We start from the raw sequence: 21,895 nt of genomic DNA, 5'->3' as shown, positions 1-21,895 counted from the left end.
CACTTCCAAACCCAGTGTTTTGTTGAGGGAACATAACATAAAGATGGAATCCTGCAATAACTTCATAAACATCGGTACAAGATTTCAGCATACTGATGGCATTATTAATGACATTATTAATGACCCATAATAAGAATATTACACCACTACCGTAAAAACAATATGTGTGAGAGACTAGGGCCAGGCTGGAGTAATCTTGCTTGCACAACAGAATCAAGGAGCCCACAGTGTTTTCAAAAATGAGTTTCCACGGTTACCAAGTCTTTTACCCTAGAAATATCATTGGTTATGTCTCACTTTTCCTAACTGGCCTATTTTAGAAAGATTTACCACATAGTCTGAAATCCCAGTAATTTGGATATGCCAATAAGTGGCCTGTTTTTGTCACTAGAGTAAGTTTTAATGACTAATATATATTGGTCTTTGAACTGACCGTTGTGTGAAAAGGCTTTATTTCTGCATGCCCACCCTGTGTTTGCTAGGTTTCTCTCTTTTTTTTAATCTGCCCACTGGGGCACTGATGGCCAGTACCCATTATATATGCTTTTATCCTTGAAAACATGTTGAATGGGTATACACTTAATTAGCCCAATTAAGTTACCAACAAGTCTCCACTACATGGTAGGCCTTAAATGTCAATAAGGCAGGGTGTGGGATATTTAAAGGTAGGACATGTAAAAGTTTCATGTTAAACCTGTCTTACAAGGAAAATGTCCTCAAAACTATTTTCGCTATAGCAGGGTTAGCTATTATATAGGAAAGCACTAGAATACTTTCTTACACTCAATAAAGATATCTCCACCTAGGTCCCAGATAAAAAGTTTAGTGGTGGACTTTTTAAAAGATTGATTACAGATCCAATTGTTTGCTAATGTCAAATTAGTAACAAATGTTTCATAAAAAGTGCATTTAAAAAAGTGACCTTTAAACTACCTACATGCTCCAGAAGCCTGTCAGCCTGAGCTTCCATCTGTCACTCAGGAGCTGAACACCTCTTTGAATAGATGTGGTTGGCTCCTAGGACTAAGAAAAAGGACTTGGGTGTGGGAAGAAGCTGATCTTTCCCTGACAGGATTGACTGGGGCTGTGCCCTGCTTCTTGCATACAATCAGAGGATGCCTACCATGTCACTGGCACATGTAGCTTACACCTGGTCTGTGTCACCTTTTTCTAACTAGCCAATCAGGAACTAATCCCAATGGGAAAGTAGCTGCTCCCCATAACTGGTTTTGAGCGACCACCAGAAAGGTTTGCTCATTTCCCTGGCAACACCTTTAGGGTTGGCACATGAGCTCTGTAGAACAGAGTAAAGGTTTTACCATGTTTGAGTTAGATAGAAAAGGTCACAGGGGGATTGTTTGCAGTAGGGCCTACAATCCTATAACATTTTTGTTCAAGTTGAGGACAGTTAGTCAGACGCTCGTACCCGCAGTTCCAACATTATATATCTGAAATGGCCAATGGGAGAAAAAGCTCCCTTGGCCAATCAGAAGGCCCTATTTTTGAACATTTTCTGTAGTGCTAGAGTACTCCTGGATTAACCATCCAGATATACCTATCTTTTTCAGAGCATTACCCCATTCATATCCAACCTGAGCCTCTCTTTAAATACTAATTTATCAAAAGTAGCTGAATAGATTTACACCAAATCACAAAAAATCATTTTCTACGTGAATTTTTTACCAAATTTGATGGAATTCTGTATTAAAATGCAAAGATTACTATGGAAATGAACATGGGAAATCAACACTTCAGGGACACCTTTTTCTCGGCTTCAACATGATAAATCAGCATGAAACTCTTTATGACAAAGCAGAGATGGATGAACTTTATTTTGGAAATGTTTGTGCCAATTTATCAAACTGCTGCATCATTAGCAAAACAAAAACCACTCAAACAGTCTTCCTAGAACTCTTCCTGGAAACTTTAGCAGTCGCCACTAGATAGTTATGGTTAGGTCAGCGTTTCAATAGGAAATACATTTTTTGTGTTGCTTTGGCACCATTTGACAAATCTACACTAAGGGGGTCATTCTGACCCCGGCGGTCTCAGACCGCCGGGGCCAGGGTCGGCGGGAGCACCGCCGACAGACCGGCGGTGCCCCGCAGGGCATTCTGACCGCGGCGCTTTGGCCGCGGTCAGTGCAGGAAAACCGGCAGTCTCCCGCCAGTTTTCCGCTGCCCGTCAGAATCCTCCAAGGCGGCGCAGCATGCTGCGCCGCCTTGGGGATTCTGACACCCCCTACCGCCATCCTGTTCCTGGCGGTTCGCCCGCCAGGAACAGGATGGCGGTAGGGGGTGTCGCGGGGCCCCTGGGGGCCCCTGCAGTGCCCATGCCAATGGCATGGGCACTGCAGGGGCCCCCGTAAGAGGGCCCCGCTTGTATTTCACTGTCTGCATAGCAGACAGTGAAATACGCGACGGGTGCAGTAGCACCCGTCGCACCTTCCCACTCCGCCGGCTCGATTACGAGCCGGCTTCATGGTGGGAAGGTCGTTTTCCCCTGGGCTGGCGGGCGGCCTTTTGGAGGCCGCCCGCCAGCCCAGGGGAAAACTCAAAATACCCGCCGCGGTCTTCCGACCGCGGTACGGTATTTTGCCGGCTCCCGCCGGGCGCGCAGTGACCGCGCCCGGCGGGAGTCAGAATGACCCCCTAAATGTTCAAAAAATGTGCTCTTTTTGCCTAGTTTTTGCATGGAATGTTTTGGGTGATCCATTAAGTTGGGGCAAGAAAAAAGGGGGGTCCTAAGTTGCAAAATCTCAAAGCATTTTTAATAGACTTATTTGGGCATGGCTACAGCAAAGCTACTGCATGGAAGTACACTAAATTTGGCAGGAAGATAAATCTTGGTATGTAGATTGTGCTTTTTGTGATTTAGTGGAAAATTGTTCAATAGTTTTTGAGAAATTGAGGGTCAAAATTAATTGCAAATCTGGAAGGTTGAGTTTGACCCAATTTTACAAAATAGAGCATTCTGATTGGCCCAGGGAGCTTTATTTCCCTTCGGCCATGTAGCTCAGCGGGAGAGAGCGCTCAGATGAGAAAAATGATGCTGGCAGCCATTACAAGACTTGGGGACTTGCACAAAAAGATATAAGAGGGTAGGGTAGGGAGACGCTGCCACCCTAGGCGGAAAGAGACACCCGAAGGGCAATTAAAAAAAAAAATCGATGGATTTTGTTACAATCCTGTGGAACTCACTCAGGATCGCAGCACAAATAAATGCAAACAAACTTACTGCCTGGGGCAATAAGGAAAAAGGGTCATTGCCCCCTCTCTGAGTTAAATTTGTCACTAGGGACCCCATCTCCCAAGGCCCAATTTATTAATATGGGGAGGGAGCATGTAGACCCCCCTCCCAAGGACTCAAAGTACTGATTAAGGGGAGGAGGTCATGTTGTCCCCTATCCCAAGCCTTTAGTGGCCCTGGGAACCCTATCTCCTGGGGCTGGCTCACTTTGCTGTGTCCCAGGAAGTCCACCCCATGATATAGCAGTATCCCTGCCCACACTAGCACAGGCAGCAAAACTTGTGCTTGCTCCTGTGTGGCAGGAGCATTTTTTAAATCTCCCATTAAATAGGCAAACACAAAGTCTGCTCACAGTGGGCACGAGCTTTAAAAATGCTTGCTCCAGCTGGGATCAGACTTGTGATCTGCTTCTCTGCCTGCAATGATGTGGGCAAGGAAACAGATCATAGTTTTGCCCCTGGAAGAAGGGAGCAGCATCTATATACTGCTCCCTGCAGGAGGGAGCAATGCTAGCTCCCGAAGCAGCCAGATGGGGCTGTGGGAGGCCTGGGGTTCCTCCCGTGGCCCCCAATGCATGCTTGGTGGGTGCCCACCTATTTTAAAGGTAGGCCTCTGGGATTATCACTGACATATTCACCTAACTATACGGTCACTTTAGCCTTTGTTTTGTTTAGAAAAGGCCTGGTGGTGGGGTCTCCTGCCAGGGCCAAAAAAGCCTTTTTTTTAAATCTTTCCAGTGAAACCACAGATGTCCAGAGGGCATATTTCATTATATGTTATGTGGAGGGCGGCTCATGCTACATCCTACCCCATGGCTGATATGAGCCCCGCGGACCGCCACCTCCCCGGGACCAGGCCAACATGTAATTATGAGGTGGGGGGCTGTGTGGCCACCTTCCATAGACCTTTTACAGCCCTGGGGACCGCACCTCCATGGGGCTTGGCCTTAAATTAAGAGGGGGGGCCCATGGGCCCATGACATAACATCTAAAGTGCAACTTTCTGAGGCCACAGTAATTTTCAAAGGCAGAGGAGGCATGTGCCCCCTTGCCTTCCTGGGCCATATTCGCCCCCAGGGACCACTGCTTTCCCAGGTAGGGGGCCCGCTTGTTTAACCCTACAAAAATAAAGGAGAGGGGATGCATGGCCCCCTCCAGGAGCCATTAATCTACAATGTGGATTTGGCACCTCTATATGTGCTGCGTGCTGCAGCCCACATAGAAGTAGCAAATCATAATTTCTGAATGATTGTTTATGTGCAGGAAGGGACCTAAACATTCATTCATGGCTTTTTACTCTTTCTATGTGTGCTGCAGAATGTTCTATTACTGTCATTTATTAGAGCAATAATGCTCACTCTGTATAGATAGAGTCATTGACAATTTTACTCCCCTAATCAATTGGAGATGAACTTGAACAGTGATGATAGAGGGGTCAGCACGAATAAATTACAAAGGATACTGATCGATATGAACTGCCATGAACTATGGCCATAATATTGTGGACACAAGGTAATGACAGTGAGCCACCTTTGTGTTATCCACTGGTATAGGTGGGGTTTCGATATGTCTCACTGTGCATTCTTATATACAGATGCATCAATTTTTTAGGGTTGGACACTCATCTGCTTTCTCTTCGGATTCATGGATGGATTGCAGTTGTTGCCTGAGCAAGGCTTTTATCCCCTCTCCCTGCAGGCTCAGCCTGAATCCTTTTGCCTTCTGCCATCCTTAATTGCTGAATTTGTTTTTGTTGTCCTTAGGACTCTGTGCACTGTACCACTTCCAACCAGGGCTAACGTGATTGTGCTCACTCTCTAAAACGTGGTAAATTTGACATACACTTGTTTGACATATTTAATTTACCTATAAATCCCTAGCAAAGTGGTATAACATATACCCCAGGCTGGTAGTTTAAATGCTGTTGTGGGCCTACAGCACCTATTGTATTACCCACTTAAGTAGCTTCTTAAACATGACTCAGCCTGCCATTTGCAGCCTCTCTGCAGTTTTGAACTGACAAATCGACTAGACCCCTTGCCAGACCTTAAAGTCCCTTTTTATTACATAGAGGACAGTCCTAAAACAGCCCATAGGGCAGGGTGCATTGTGCGTAAAAAGTTGTACATGTAATTTTAATTTTCTTGTCCTGCTAGTGAAAAACTCTTAAGTTTGTTTTTCAATATTCTCTCCCATAGAATAACTTTGAGTTACATTATTACTATAATAAGTGGTTTGGGAGCAAGTGGAAATATCATGTTCGGTATATAGGTAATTGTAGTCTAAAATCCTCTTTAATGGTAAAGCTGGATTTTAAGTAAAAATTATGTAAATGCAGCAATTTCTTGTCCTTACCGTTTGGAGCCTGGAGCCTGTTTCATGGGTCACCTGACAAGGTATATTTGGTAGTTGGCCTTTGTCTATTCCTCCCAGACAGCCACACAATCAAAGGGCTAAGCATTGTCAGGTGGGGCAATCCTCAGTAAATGGGAGGGGCAGAGCTCTAACCTACTACACTTGCACTTTAAAGGCACTGCCCAGCACACTCACAAAGAACTTCACAGTAGGCTGTAAAGGGAAAACTTCAGAAGATTCTCCCACTTTAGAGGGGGCAGGTATAAAAATAGGGCCCTCAGAACCACTCTTCAGTACCAGTGGATATTACAAAAGAAGGATAGCCCTGCTGCTAGAGGACTGCCCTGCAACCTTGTTCCTGCTCTCCTGTCTGAGACGGAAGAATGGACCTCCTCCCTACATCCCAGGCTCAGTGACTCCAAGGGTCAGCTGACTGACCTCGTGTTATGAGCTATAGGGACACAACAAGCTCCCAAGGCTGCCCTGCAACTGTCAAGCTGACCTGCCGCATTGGACCTGCCTGTACCTACAACAGGACTGATGCAGTGGACCTGAATGAACCCTGCTAGCCTCTGCTAGAGTGCATTCCTGATCCCAGAGTGGTGCCTCCCCAGGTCCTATTCTCTTGGCTGGCATCAGAAAGAGTTCCTCCTGGTTTAACTGAAGGTTCCACCAGATATGGCAAAAAGCATTGTGAAGCCTCGCAAAGCCTCACCCCACAGCTGCAAACTTCATCCGAACTGATGCCTTGTGACAGGAAAAAAACACACAGACTCGCTGTACAGCTGCCAGCCTCACCGGAAGTGATGCTCAGTGAAGCAAAGCCCCACAAAGTCTCGCCCCATAGCTGCCACCTTCATCAGAACTGATGCTTAGTGATGCAAAGCCTTGTCACAGACTACACACCAAGGACATAAGGTACAATTCTCAGGGGGCCATCACAGTCGGCCTAGACTTTGTCCCAGTCAAGTGCAAACAGACACTGTACTTTTTTTTAAATCTTTAAAATTGCATATCTGCAGTTCGACTGATTGGATTTTTGTTGTTTTGGTCTCAAAGAATTCCTTACATTTTACTCACTTTTCTAAATTGTTATGGGATTTTTCTTGTGCTGTGTTATCACGGTAATCCTGTTTGTGTGCTGTGTACATACTTTACATATTGCCTGTAAATGAAGCCTGGCTGGTTTTGTGCCAAGCTACCAGAGAGTTAAGTTGAGGTTAATTTATTGACTGTTTGTGGTTCCTCCTGACAAGGATTGTGGCTCTTACTTGAGAAGGGCTTACACTCTCCATAACCAATAACCTAATTCCTCTCAACTGACATTCAGTGAGAGTACTATTTCCTACTTTGAATGTGAAGTGAGTTGCTGATATGTCACTTTGGGTACCTCACATCTAACTTTGCAGTGGTTATGCATAAAGGTTTTTGAAGCTTATCTGTAAGCTACCAATGGGTCCAGTTTAGTTCTTCTGGTCTTGCTTTGACTTTGATGAAAAGATTACTAATCAAACAATGGGCAATGGTGAGACTCCTCTGAGATTGTTTTCCTCGTGTAATTTCGGCAGAATATGGAAAAGATTTCACAAGGTCCTTGTGAAATGTAGGTTTTTATGTGACTGCATTCTGAGCAATACATTTGTAGTCAAAATGTTGCATGTCTGTGTGTGTGTGTGTGTGTGTGTGTATGCATTTGCATGTTCCCTTTTATGTGTGTGTATGTGTACGTAGGTTTGTGTGTGCATGAATTATGTTGAGCACCAAAACCATGGCTCCCTGAACACACTATTTAGAGTCTATCTTTTCGTTCCTCTTCATATTCAACAGAAGCTGCTCAAACCCAAAAAAACAAGAACAGTCAATTCAGGGAAAGTATTGATGAGACACAATACCATACAGTAACTCTATCACCTGTCCAACGCAGATAACTCACATGTAGCTACATCATTCATAATTCATATCCGTCACTTCCACACCATTCGTCCTAGAATCTTATAGGGATTAAGTATGAAAACTCAAGCAGTTTGCTCCACCTCAAATATTATTTAGACATATGCAAGACAAGTGAACTTTATATTATAGCTTGCTAGCACATGATCTTATTTTAGTGTTCGAAAGATAAATATTATACAACTCTTAAATTTAGAGACAAATTCACTAATTTAAGAGAGATACAAATTCAACTGAGGTAACACCCATCATTTCTAATACATATTACTTATTCCTCACAGCTTTTATATCAATAATTCATAAGGCAGAATAACACAGTTTTATGCACATTCACTCCCACATACATTTTTCATACTGTAAAGTAGGCATATCATGCCAATAAGCTTCAGTAAAGCAAAAATTAGGAGAAACATTTCTATGCTACATTTACTGCTGGATGCATTGGTATAATCTGTTAGATTTTCCATTTCATATGAATTCTAAATTGGGAATGGTAAACAAAATCTTTATAAGGTGCCAGCGAGCACTCAAGGAGTCAGATCTTTATAAAAAAACAATCAACACAATTAACATAAAAGAATATTTATAAAATGAAAAAAGACACCTAACAAATTCTGCAAGGATGATTTTTGTTATGTTTGTGCACAGCTTGCTTTTGAAAAATAATGGCACATCCCTGGTGAGAATGTAATATTCTCTGTAACCTGCCCTCTGCCCCAGCTTGTAGGTGCAGAAAAAAATATGAAAATGATGGGTAGGTCAGATCCTCAGAGAACCGTCGTCTTTCTGCCTAGGGCCAAAAGATTTTGCAGTTATGGCAGCATATTTTCTGTCACTGACTTTCAAAATTCAAACAACAGCATTAATATTGCCAAATGGGTTATTTCTGAAGATAGCTGCCAGTATTCTCAAACGAGTCCCTTTATATTATTGTGATTGTATTATCTTAAATAACAAAATAAATTCAACAATGGAACAGGCTGTGTCACATGAGTGGGGCGTGGATTCGCAGTCACAAATGTCAAAATTTGCAATAGAAGTGTTTGAGATCCCAAAATAGATTTTTAAAAGGTAAAAATACCATTTTAGTAGCTGGTAAAATGTTCGGATTTCAAATTGGTATGCTATGTATCAATGGTTTGCTGCTGAAATTCTGTTTGGCAAATAGTGAAAGTTATGGACCTCCCAACTGTGGGAAGAGGTTCCCTTTGGACTCCTCGTTTGTTAATGTTGAATCAGGTTTTGGGGATGACAACTAACTCCCAAAGAATGTTTTTTTTTTAAGTAGATTTTTTTTACACATCCCTGTTTTATTTAATAAAACTAGCTGCTTAAAAAAAAAGTTATATAAAGGCAAACACAGACCTGGTGATCTGGTGGCCCCTGCAATCTATCATCCCTGCGATAAATACCAATTAGAGTGAGTCACAATGTCCAGCCTGCCTTATGAATATTAATGAGGTAGATCATATTGGGACCCACTTCAATTTGGAATTTTGGGAATCAATATATTAATCCCAGGATAGTTGAATGGAAGCTGGTGGCAAACTGCAACCAGTTTGTTAGCAGATTTAGGGCCATATGTACGAACACTTTTTTCCCATAGACACAGAATGGGTAAAAACCTTTGCTACATCTGGCCCTTAGTCTCACATCCCTTGTATAAAACTGTCAGTTTCGGTTTCCAGTGCGAGCAATTACAGAGGCCACTATGCACTCTAAATGACCGCCAGGGCTTCTTAAGCATCCTCTCTGAGTACATGTGATCATGCCGTCGTAGGCATAGCGCCAAGAATGGTGTGTCGGGTGACTCTAGCTAATCATGGGTACCACGATATATAAATACCCAGCCAGTTAATGTGAATACCCACTACTGCTAAATAATAACTCATACATTTAATACATTTACGGTATTAAGAGGATAGAATCACATGGAATGTACAGCAAGCACAATAAAACTCTGCACTAAACACAATACCGAAGGCAACACGGTATGGTACCATGAGTCTGCGATCCCATTATGAGAAGACAAACTCTTGTGAGATCACTGGACACAATCGCACACAATGCAGACCTGGGATTAAAGGCTTCCACTAACACTGCGCATTGCTTGGGAACAGTTCGAATGATCGCAGAGCTCTACTGATGACAAAGCTCGGATCATTCTTGAAAGAAAGAGACTATGCAATCGAGGTAAGCAGTAAAGATATGGGATGAGTAAGTTGGCAAACATGTAATGCTCACAAAGCCGTATTTATAGGAACAAGACAGAGGGTCAGAACCTTTACTACAAAGATGGGATACTTTCTGTATCTTATTTTGAGTTTAAAGCTTCTTCGCAAAACTTTGTGTTTGTGGACACTAAAAAAGAATCCCGCAATTAAAGTACAAGGCCAGCAATAGAAACAGAGGAGGGGCGAACACTTCACTAGAAACCCGCAAGTGGAGTACACGACCAGAAGTAGAGTCAGAGGAGCAGTGGCATAGAGGAAGGACTTACCCCCTCGGCCTGACCTCTGAACGTATGACGTAGGCGTGCACTCCCGGTGATACTTCTGTTCTACCAACAAACATTAACTTATGGCTTTCACTTAGGGGTCACGCAGCCCTTGATTCGAATCCCTCAATGATATGGATTCCACACACAGGCAAAGAGACTGTCTCACTTGCATGGGCCGAAACTTACATGCAAACGAGCCAATATCATATTTTAATTAAAGCCTGCAAGCGAGGTGGGGCCACATTTAGCATTTCCTCTGTACCTCAACACCTGCACGACTCTTGGCCTCGTCCGTTTGCACAGAGGGTACGAAAGTTATCGTTTAAACCCGGGTAAAGTTAGATGGAAAGTTAAAAGTGACAATATGTCCTTTAATCTTGCTGTGATACTTTAATCTTTAATCTTGATGCCAGAGAAAATGCAAATGCTAACGTAAGACTTAGAGAGAACCACTGTCAAAGTACTTTCAAAACTGATTAATACGTATGTAGAATTAAGAAGTGTGACAGGAAGTAGGATTAATAAAGGCTCGAGACAGACACTTATAAAGTTGCAGGTTTATTTTGTAAAATAGGTTCATACACAGATTGCCCCATCAAATTACAGCCCCACGATCCGTGGTCTTGCTCGCCTCAATATATACATCCATGTTGTTGGAAGTCATGCCTTATGCAGAGAGCTGCGCAAGACGTAATGGCATATTTTCAGGAGCTTCGCATAATAAGCGTAATGTTGAATTCGCAAATTTACGCCAAAAAGCCCGCATAAATTAAATCATACCCAAACCTAATCATAATCCAAAGTTGTTTAAAAAACTGCATTAAACATGAAAGTTCTGCACTGACCTTTATTCCCAGCTCAATGTTTTCTCCACCATATACATCCATTCCTGGGTCAAGGAGGCCGATGTCACCGAAGAACTTCCTGTTGACAACAAACGAGCATCCGATCATGGCAGGCGTCCTGCAAGGGAAAGATGCTTAATGTTACAACACAAGTGTCTGCATAACAGCACTGTCCTTTTCCCGCAAAGAAACTGCCTCGGAGAAAAGTGTTCAACCTGGATATCGAACACTGACTAGTGGGACAAGTGAGACAAGAATATCAAGGATAAATATTGAGGAACAAAACATCAAAATATTGAAAGGCCATTGTGAGAATAACAAGAGGTGATGGGTGGAATACTTCCAAAAGTCATCATTTTAATTCAACATTGTGCTGCTCCAGATAGAGTGCAACACAGTCGTTGAACTTTGGACATCACCTTAAAACAACAAAAGCAGATAGGTACTATGCTTGCAAAGGTCTCAGCCACTGGCAATAGCTTTGGCTGCATTCCAGTACATTCTTTTTGACCATTGCACCCTCCAGATGCGGAGCAAGACTATAAAAACATTCTTTGTGCTGCTACAATAATTACTGTCCAGCTCAAAATACCAGTCATGCCCCTACAAACCAGAACATTTACAACCCCGGTCAGGTTCAGACTTTTAGGCCTCATCACCAAGGTACAGATTGGATTCTATGGCACAGAAAATGTGAGACACGTGGCTGGGTGTACCCATAGTACTTAGACTTTACATTAAGAGGTGGGAGGGGCTGCTTGCAGAGACTTGGGGCCTGATCTCAGCAAAGTGAATACTCCGTTACAAACTTGGTGGATAACCCGTCTGCCATGTTACAATCCCCATAGGATATAAAGGCATTGTAATACGGCGGATGGGATATCTGTCATATTTGTGACTGAGTATTACCCTCCGCCAAGATTTAAATCAGGCCCTTAGACTATATCCAGTGCATCATTTGTTTCCTCACTGAACTCCTCCAAATGGGGAACAATCATATGCAAGCCTATCTTCAACACTGTGCTGTTATAGAGTGCTCAGTGATGATGCCCAACAATGTTGAAGTCTTTCTAGGATTTCTTGTGTTCTCATTCAGAAGGGACATTGCTTGAAAAGGTGTAATTTTATTGCAACAATATCCAGTCTGATTTGAATTTGAACTGATTGCCTCCTCTTTGGAGTGCTGCAGTAAGCAAAAAAACACATTGTACTGGAGTGTGACCTGAGTGATTGCCAGAATCTGGGGCCTGGAAGATGTACCTCCATAACATTGGAAGGAATTCACAGTCATAGTATGCCGTTTCTCAATTAGCTCCTAGGATAAACATGTACCCAGTAGTAGCTTTTCCAGTTTAATATACTATGTACAGGTTTTTAATTTCCTCAAATAAAAAATGCAGCGTAGTTGCTCGACTATGTTAATGCCATATTTTTCAGATTGCTAGCCTACTTGGCATGAGAGGGTCAGGTCATCCAGAATGCATGATCTTGGCTCCTAATGGGATGCCTAGCCTTGATAACATATTGTCCATTTTGCAGAAATTGGCTTATTGTGGACACTGCACCCCACTGCAAAGTCTCCAAACTTTGTTTTAGGTATTTTGTTGGCAAAGCCCAACATTTGTATTGATGGACTAATTACTGAGCCATCATTAATCCACAGTGGCATACCAATACCCCTGCCGCCAGGCCCTACAGTCAACCCACTCTCTGCATGGCAGAAGGCTGTGCAGAGTGGAGGTTTGCTGCTCTCAAATGCCATGCACAATAGGACATGACCAAGCACGGTTGTACTGCACCAAATACTTTTTTTAATGTTTTGTTCATGAATCCCTTCTTCACAAATTCTGATTAAGGAGCTTTTGCCTAGCCCCTGCCTTGGGTCTGTGCCTTTACATATGCTCGGACTCCAACCAAGCCTAGCCCCTTCATTCCCAATTTCAATGCTGTTACGAGGCTCTTTGACAGCCTCCTCTCTCTCTTCTCAACTTTCCGCTTCTCTCTCTTATTATCCTGCTCCCTTTACCTATTCACCACTCTCTCTGCCTCTTTGCTCTATTACCTCCTATGCCACTTTCTTCCTTTTTCTCTTTCCTTTCTCTTTTCTTGCTGTTTTCTGTGCCCTGATCATGCCTTCACCTGAAAGACCCTACTAACCTCAACACAATCAACTGCCTGACAAACCTTGGACTCACCCAGCAAGTGGAATGGCACATTCATACCACCGGCCACCTATTGGACCCCATCTTCACCAGCTTCAGCAAATTCACAGTGGACAAGCTAGCACCTATATCCTGGTCCAGCCAGGCCCGCACCACTACAGAATTGCCATTGTCAAACCCTAACAATGCGATTGGAACAAGGTGTCTAAAGAATCCTGGACCTTGGAGCTCCTAAATCAACAATTGCAACACCTCAATAGCAACCTTCCCATATCCTTTCCATCTTCAATGCCTATATCACCTCTTCTGCAGACAAAGTGGCCTCACTCAAGGCCACCAGAACTTGACTACAAGCAAGCTGGTACACGGAAGAGCTCAAACTCCCCAAGCACCACGGCAAGCAGCTAGAACAGAGAGGGAGACAAAGCCGAGATGCCATTGACAAGAGCAGCTACAGATCAGCCCTCAGATATAACCACCAACAAATCAGAGACATCAAATGCTCCACCTTCACCAAGCAAAAAGCAGCAACAACAAACACAAGCACATTTTTGCCATTGTGAAAGATTTTACCACTTGGCAACAACCTCCACCAGCATCACTCCCTCACAAGACCTCTGCACCCAGTTGTCCCTCTTCTTTAGCAGCAAGATCTCCAGCATCCGTGACACCTTTGAGCCCCAAATGGACCCACCCACCATTACAGCCACCCAACCCATCAGGTCCAATGCCCAGAGGACTACCGTGGCTACTATGACAGTTTAAGAAACTGCTGAAACCACACACACAATACACTCCAGAGCACCATCAGACCCCTGCCCGCATCATGAATTCACTAGAGGACAGGACCCCATCAGCTTAGCCCTAACCAAGATCCCGAACAATGTAATCCACACAGCCACCTTCCCAGACACCAAAGTCCTCCTTCTCCTAAAGAAAACATCAGCAAACACTAAAACACTAACCAACTATCAGCCCATATCCCTGCCACTTTTCCCAGCAAAAGTCATGGAGAAGATCATGAATAAACATCCAGCCAACCACCTCAACAACAACAACATCCTTGACACAACCCAGTCCTGCTTCAGACCCAACTGCAGCACTGAAACCACCCTCATGGCCGCAGTAGATGACTTCTCAAAAACCATAGACAGAGGAGATACCACAGCACTTATCCTTCTACATCTTTCCACTACCTTTGATCCTGTTTTCCATTCTATCCTAACTCAATGCTTACATGATGTTGGCATTCAGGGAGCAGTGCTCCACTGGATGTGCTCTATGGCAATCCACTCTACGTAGGAATTAACTCACACTCAGAATTTCCAAGGCACTCACAGAACTTTGCACCTCAAAGACGTTCATTGACTCCCCATCCACAAAAGGGCACTCTTCAACCTCCTCAAACACACATAAAAGCCTTGCACGACATTAGCCCTATTGGATTTAGCCATCTCTGCAGGATCACTGACAAACTTTGGCCTTCATTCCTCCTGTTTTCTGAACCTGTTTTTGTTGGCTTTTAGGACTTACCGCTTGCCACTTTACTTAGGACTTAGCACTTTTCCACTGCCACCCGAGGTTAAAATATTTGTGCTCTCTCTTTTAAAACATGGTAAAATTGGCATACATCCAATGGGCACATTTGTTTTACTTGTAATTCCCGAAGAAAGTGGTACGAAATGTACCAGGGCAGATAGATTAAATGCAACTATAATGGCACTTATTGTGCCACCCACTTAAGTAGCTTTTACTAAATATGTCTCAGGCCTTCCATTGCATCCTGTGTGAAGTTTTAAACTGTCGTTTTGACCTGGCAAAATAAACATTTTGAAAGACCTAAACCTTCCTTTTTAAAACTTTTAAGTTACCCCTATAGCAACCTATCGGACAGGGTGCATTGTATTTTAAAAGTTGGACATGTACTTTAACATTTTGCATGTCCTGATAGTAAAAAACTATGAAATTTGCCTCAGCACACATACAAAGAATTAGACCTTTGTGACTCCATATGGCATGAAATCAGGGCAGGGAGAAAGGAGAAGTCAGAATCGGATACGTGGAGAAGTCTAGAGGTTTCTCCCACTTCAAAGTTGGTACCGGGATTAGATAGTGGACCATCATACCAATTCTTGAGAACACTCCTGAACCTTTTGAAACTACTGTAGAAGGGCTGCCCTGCTGCCAGAGGACTGCCCTTCTGTCTGAGAAGTAAGACTGGATCTGCTCCATTCATCCCAGGTTACCTCATGTGACTCCAAGAGTCAGCTGACTGACCTTCTTTTCAGAGCTACTGGAAAATAACAAGCTCCAGAGGCCTCTGTACAAATGCCCAGCTGACCTGCTGCAGCTGGACCTGCCTGGATCTGCAAATGCAACTCTGGTAGTGTGAGTCCCTGATCCCAAAAGGCACCTCCCCAGGTTCTGGGCCCTTGGTTGGCATCAGAGTTCACTCCTTTGAAGAAGAAGGCAAAATCTTGGCGTTTTGGGCCCTTTGTGACTTTGAAAAGGCCCCTCCGCAAATGCAAAGCTCCAGTGGACCCAACTATTCACAATACAATGACTGCCAGTGTTGACCAGCAACACAAGATTTGCATTTCTCGCTACAGAGGCAAAAGTCCACGGTGTCCACCAATGCAACGCTCCAGCAACAACAGTCCACGCGCTACAATGAGAACCAACTTATTCAGAAAATCAATATTGACATGAAGTAAATCTAATGCTGCTGAAGATATAGCTACCTCCAAGAAAATAAATGTATTTTCCTTGCACCTGGCAATTGCGTCTAGAACATTTCATGCCTGAAAGTCAAACTTAGCAACTTAGGCAAGGTAAATGGATTCCCATCCCAGAAAGATGAGCATGAATGCTAATATTTTCACCAATGATTCACAACATCCCATTCTCATGGAAAGGCTTTACAAGAGAGCAGAACATTTTGCATACCTCAGGAAGCAACTGACCACAGGTCTAAATAGGGCCTGTGAGTGGATAGTAGCAGACAACCGTCACTTACCAGAGGCCTGAAAGTGGTTCTAGGTCCACTTCACACAAGCTAGCCATTGGGCTAGACTACACAGCCCACAAGGTGGAAAACCTGAAGTTGACCCTACTTGTAAGATGACAAAAGAGGCACCAACAACACTACTAGTGATAAATAGGTTGCAAAAGCCACACAAATTTCATAAGAACAAGAAAGGCAGGGGGTAGCAAGATGCCAGCTCTCACCAAAGAAGTGATTGTAATCCCAGATTAGGACATACAATCTCATTTAAATCTTGTTAGAAATGGGGTTTTTGGTTGGCAGTCAGGTTACCCCCTGTCCAAGCAAAAGCCCTCACTCTAGTCAGGGTAAGTCACACACAATCCAAGATTATCCTGTGCCCACCCTCTGGTAGCTTGGCACGAGCAGTCAGGCTTAACTTAGAAGGCAATGTGTAAAGTATTTGTGCAATAAATCATACAATACCACCATATAGCACCACAAAAATACACCACACAGTGTTTAGAAAAATATATAATATTTATCTGGATAATTGTAGGTCGAAAAGAATAAAGTTTGCATTGGGAAATTGTAGGGATATCACTGAAAAGTGATATACAGTGTCTTAAGTCTTTAGAATATAAACAAAGTCTCTTTCAAGCACAAGTACCTGGTTTGGAGTGGAAAAATCTCCTCAGAGGGCCACAAAAGAATAGGTGCCTGGAAAAAGGGTGTGTGCGTCGATTTCTCCCCAGCACACACGGACTTGCGTCGTTATTTTCCACGCGGCGAAGTCGTGCGTCGTTTTCCAGCGCACGGACAGTCTCTTTTCATGGATCGCGGGGATTACCAGATGTCCCGGGTCTGTGGGTGGATTTTCCTGCTTGTTTTCCGGCTGCGCGTCGTTCTGCGGGGCTGCGCGTCGAAATTACGATCTCGCGGCAGGCGTTGCGTCGATTTCTCCTCTAGAGGTCAGACGGCATTGTCCTTGCGAAGCCGTGCGTCGGATTTTCGGTCGTCCCAAGAGCGTCGCGTCGATCAGCGTCGGTGTGCGGCGTTTTTCTCGCCGCGGAACAAGCTGTGCGTCGAAATTTTTGGCGCACGGAGCGTCCAAGTGAAAGAGAGAAGTCTTTTTGGTCCTGAGACTTCAGGGAACAGGAGGCAAGCTCTATCCAAGCCCTTGGAGAGCACTTTCACAGCCAGACAAGAGTTCAGCAAGGCAGCAGGCCAACAGCAAGGCAGCAGTCCTTTGTAGAAAGCAGACAGGTGAGTCCTTTGAGCAGCCAGGCAGTTCTTCTTGGCAGGATGTAGTTTCTGGTTCAGGTTTCTTCTCCAGCAAGTGTCTGATGAGGTAGGGCAGAGGCCCTGTTTTATACCCAAATGTGCCTTTGAAGTGGGGGAGACTTCAAAGAGTGGCTAAGAAGTGCACCAGGTCCCCTTTCAGTTCAATCCTGTCTGCTAGGGTCCCAGGAGGGGGTGTGGCAGTCCTTTGTGTGAGAGTAGGCCCTCCACCCTCCCAGCCCAGGAAGACCCATTCAAAATGCAGATGTATGCAAGTGAGGCTGAGTACCCTGTGTTTGGGGTGTGTCTGAGTGAATGCACAAGGAGCTGTCAACCAAGCCCAGCCAGACGTGGATTGTAAGGCACAGATGGATTTAAGTGCAAAGAAATGCTCACTTTCTAAAAGTGGCATTTCTAGAATAGTAATATTAAATCCGACTTCACCAGTCAGCAGGACTTTGTATTACCATTCTGGCCATACTAAATATGACCTCCCTGCTCCTTTCAGATCAGCAGCTGCCACTTCAACAGTGTATGAGGGCAGCCCCAATGTTAGCCTATGAAGGGAGCAGGCCTCACAGTAGTGTAAAAACGAATTTAGGAGGCTACACTACAAGGACATATAACTACACAGGTACATGTCCTGCCTTTTACCTACACAGCACCCTGCTCTAGGGTTTACCTAGGGCACACATTAAGGGTGACTTATATGTAGAAAAAGGGGCGTTCTAGGCTTGGCAAGTACTTTTAAATGCCAAGTCGAGGTGGCAGTGAAACTGCACACACAGGCCTTGCAATGGCAGGCCTGAGACAAGGAAAAGGGGCTACTTAAGTGGGTGGCACAACCAGTGCTGCTGGCCCACTAGTAGCATTTAATTTATCAGCCCTATGCACATAAAGTGCACCTTACTAGGGACTTATAAGTAAATTAATAGTCCAATCAGGTATGATTCAAGGTTACCATGTTTTAAGGGAGAGAGCATATGCACTTTAGCACTGGTTAGCAGTGGTAAAGTGCGCAGAGTCTAAAAACCAGCAAAAACAGTGTCCACAAAGTGGAGGGAGGAAGGCAAAAAGTTAGGGGTGACTACCCTAAGGCTGTCAGGTCTAACATGTGTCCCCCCCAGCTGAAAGTGGGGAGAGCTACCCGACCTCCTGGGAGCTCTCATCGCTAAGGCGGAAGTACCTGGAGAGACCATCAGCATTGGCGTGGTCAACCCCTGGGCGATGTTCCACCGTAAAGTCCATCCCCTGTAGGGAAATGGACCACCTCAAGAGTTTTGGGTTCTCACCCCTCATCTGCATGAGCCATCTGAGGGGCCTGTGGTCTGTCTGAACCCGGAAGTGAGTCCCAAACAGGTAGGGTCTTAGCTTCTTCAGTGCCCAGACCACAGCAAAAGCTTCTCTCTCAATAGCACTCCACCTCTGTTCCCGTGGTAATAGCCTTCTGCTAATAAAGACTACCGGTTGGTCTAGGCCCTCCTCATTTAGCTTTGCTAGAACTGCCCCTATGCCATGCTCTGAAGCGTCTGTCTGCACGATGAATTCCTGGGAGTAGTCAGGGGCCTTGAGCACGGGGGCCGTGCACATGGCTTCCTTTAGGGCGTCAAAGGCTTTCTGACAAGCCTCTGTCCAATTCACCAACCTCGGTTGTTTCTTGGAAGTGAGTTCTGTCAAGGGTGACACAATGGTACCATAGCCCTTGACAAATCTGCGGTAGTATCCTGTGAGGCCTAAAAAGGCTCTCACCTCAGTCTGCGTTCGAGGTGGTTGCCAGGCCTTGATAGTTTCAATCTTGGCCTGGAGTGGCTGCACCTTGCCACCACCCACTAGGTGTCCCAAGTACACCACGGAACCCTGCCCAATCTGGCACTTACTAGCCTTGATGGTCAGGCCTGCCTGTTGCAGGGCCTGAAGCACCTCCTTGAGGTGAAGCAGGTGTTCCTCCCAGCTGGAACTGTAGACAGCTATGTCATCCAGGTAGGCTGCACAGAAGGCATCCTTGCCAGCTAGGACCCCGTTAACCAACCGTTGGAAGGTAGTGGGGGCATTTTTCAATCCAAACGGCATCACCCGGAACTGGTAATGGCCATCAGGGGTTAAAAATGCGGATCTTTCCTTAGCCCCCTCAGTCAGGGCGATCTGCCAGTACCCTAAAGTAAGATCAAACGTACTCAGGAACTTGGCAGCGCCCAGCCTGTCAACGAGCTCATCCGCTCGGGGGATGGGGTGAGCATCAGTCCGTGTGACTGAGTTGAGACCCCGGTAGTCCACACAGAACCAGAGTTCTGGCTTCGCACCTGGGGCAGTAGCCTTAGGGACCAACACCACTGGGCTGGCCCAGGGACTACTGGATTTCTCGATGACCCCTAGAGTCAACATCTTGGAGACCTCCTCCTTGATGCTGGCCTTCACCTTATCCGACAAACTGTAAATTTTGTTCTTCACAGGGAGACTGTCACCGGTGTCAATATCATGAACACAGAGGTGGGTCAGTCCAGGAGTAAGGGAGAACAGGGGGGAGATCTGCTCCAACAGCTCATAGCAGTCTCCTTTCTGGTTTAGAGTCAGGGAGTCAGAAAGAATGACCCCGCTTACTGACCCATCACCTTCTTGGGCAGAGAGGAGGTCGGGGAGAGGTTCACTCTCCTCTTCCATTCCTTCATCTGTGACCAGAAGCATGTTGATCTCCGACCTCTCAAAATGAGCCTTTAGTCGGTTCACATGGAGCACCCTTAGGGGATTCCTAGGGGTTTGGAGGTCCACTAGGTAAGTGGCCTCCCCTTTCCGCTCCTTTATTTCAAATGGGCCAGACCAGCGGTCCTGGAGAGCTCTGGGCTCTACTGGCTCCATTACCCACACTTTGTCTCCAGGTTGAAACTCTACCAGGGTGGCCTTCTGGTCATACCAGTGTTTCATTACCTCTTGACTGGCCTCAAGGTTACTTAGGGCCTCTTTCCAGAAGCGGGTCATCTGGTTGCGGAGGGCCAACATGTAGCTGACCACGTCCTGAGGGGGTGCCTTTGGAGATTTCTCCAATGCCTCCTTGACAATGCTTAAGTGTCCCCTGACAGGGTACCCATAGAGAAGCTCAAAGGGACTGAACCCTACCCCCCTCTGGGGGACCTCTCTGTAAGCAAAGAGAAGGCATGGTAAGAGGACGTCCCACTTACGCCTCATGGCCTCAGGGAGGCCACCAATCATGCCTTTCAGGGTCTTGTTGAATCTCTCCACAAGACCATTAGACTGGGGGTGATAGGGTGTGGTGAACTTGTAGGTTACACCACACGCATCCCACAGAAACTTCATGTAGCAGACATGAAGTTAGTGCCTCTGTCAGACACTATCTCCTTGGGGAATCCCACACGGGTAAATATCCCCATCAGAGCTCTGATCACCACCGGTGCAGTTATGGTCCTCAGAGGGATTGCCTCTGGATAACGGGTGGCATGGTCCACCAAAAGCAGGATGAACCTGTTGCCTAAGGCAGTTTTGGGATCCAAGGGACCAACAATGTTGATGCCCACCCTCTGAAAGGGGGTGCCAACGACAGGAAGTGGAATCAGGGGGGTTTTAACCCCTTTTCCTGCTTTACCACTGGCCTGGCAGGTAGGACAAGATCTGCAGAACTTATCTGAGTGTGTCCTCATTTTGGGCCAATAAAAGTGGGTGACAAGCCTGTTAAAGGTCTTGCCTTACCCCAAATGTCCTGCCAGGGGAATGTCGTGAGCCAGACCCAGTAGGAAGGTTCGGTAACATTGGGGGACCACCAGCGTACGTGCTGCCCCAAAGGCCGGAACCTTAGGCTCACTGTAGAGGAGATCATTCTCCCAATATAGGTGGTGATCGCCAGAGGCGTCACCCGCTGCCTGGTTTGAGGCTTGTTTCCTCAGACCTTCCAGAGTGGGACATTCTTTCTGCGCCTTGCAGAATTCCTCCCTGGTGGGCCCACCCTCAACTTGCCAGCCAGCAAGCTCAGGTAAGTCACCTAGGGTGGCAATGTCTTCCCGAGTTGGCTCGGAAGCCTCCTCCTCAGGAGCCCCGTCAGCCACTGTGGGAACTTCTGGGGCCGGTTTCCCGCGCCCCTTGTCCCTCCTCTTGGCAGCTCTATGGGCCATCGTTCCAGGCTCCAGACGCCCTTGACTTCCCTCTCGGTCAGCCATGGACCGTGTGGTCATGCAGACCCACTCAGGTAACCCTAACATCTCCAGGTGAGACTTGAGCTCCACTTCTTTCCAAGCAGTATGCTCAAGATCATTGCCTAACAGACAATCTACAGGCATGGCAGGACTCACAGCTACTTTCAGAGTACCAGAGACCCCCCCCACTCAAAGGGAACCAGAGCCACCGGTAGGTGACTCTCGCGATTGTCAGCGACTATGACCTGGTGGAATGCATTAGGTACTATCTGCTCTGCTGACACCAGCTGACTCTTGATAGTAGTCATACTGGCTCCTCTGTCACGCAGAGCCTCCACCTTCTGCCCCTCAATGGTGACCCACTGCCGGTACTTGGAAGTATTTTTGGGCATGTGGACCTTGGGCACCATTTCTCCTTCTCCCAGGGACACT

General features: G+C 45.6%; 1 protein-coding gene across 1 annotated transcript in view; it reads right to left on the bottom strand.

The window, feature by feature from the left end:
- The window catches only part of GALNT17 (polypeptide N-acetylgalactosaminyltransferase 17), a 1,750,844-nt gene that overhangs the window by 575,531 nt on the left and 1,153,418 nt on the right, over positions 1 to 21,895 (bottom strand). The window contains exon 6 of the mRNA XM_069226928.1: positions 10,899 to 11,016. Within this exon, the coding sequence (XP_069083029.1) occupies positions 10,899 to 11,016 (118 nt within the window). The remainder of the gene's footprint in view (positions 1 to 10,898; positions 11,017 to 21,895) is intronic.

Source organism: Pleurodeles waltl, chromosome 3_2, assembly GCF_031143425.1.
Source record: "Pleurodeles waltl isolate 20211129_DDA chromosome 3_2, aPleWal1.hap1.20221129, whole genome shotgun sequence".
Lineage (NCBI taxonomy): Eukaryota > Metazoa > Chordata > Amphibia > Caudata > Salamandridae > Pleurodeles > Pleurodeles waltl.
This window is presented reverse-complemented; position numbering and strand designations above follow the sequence as displayed.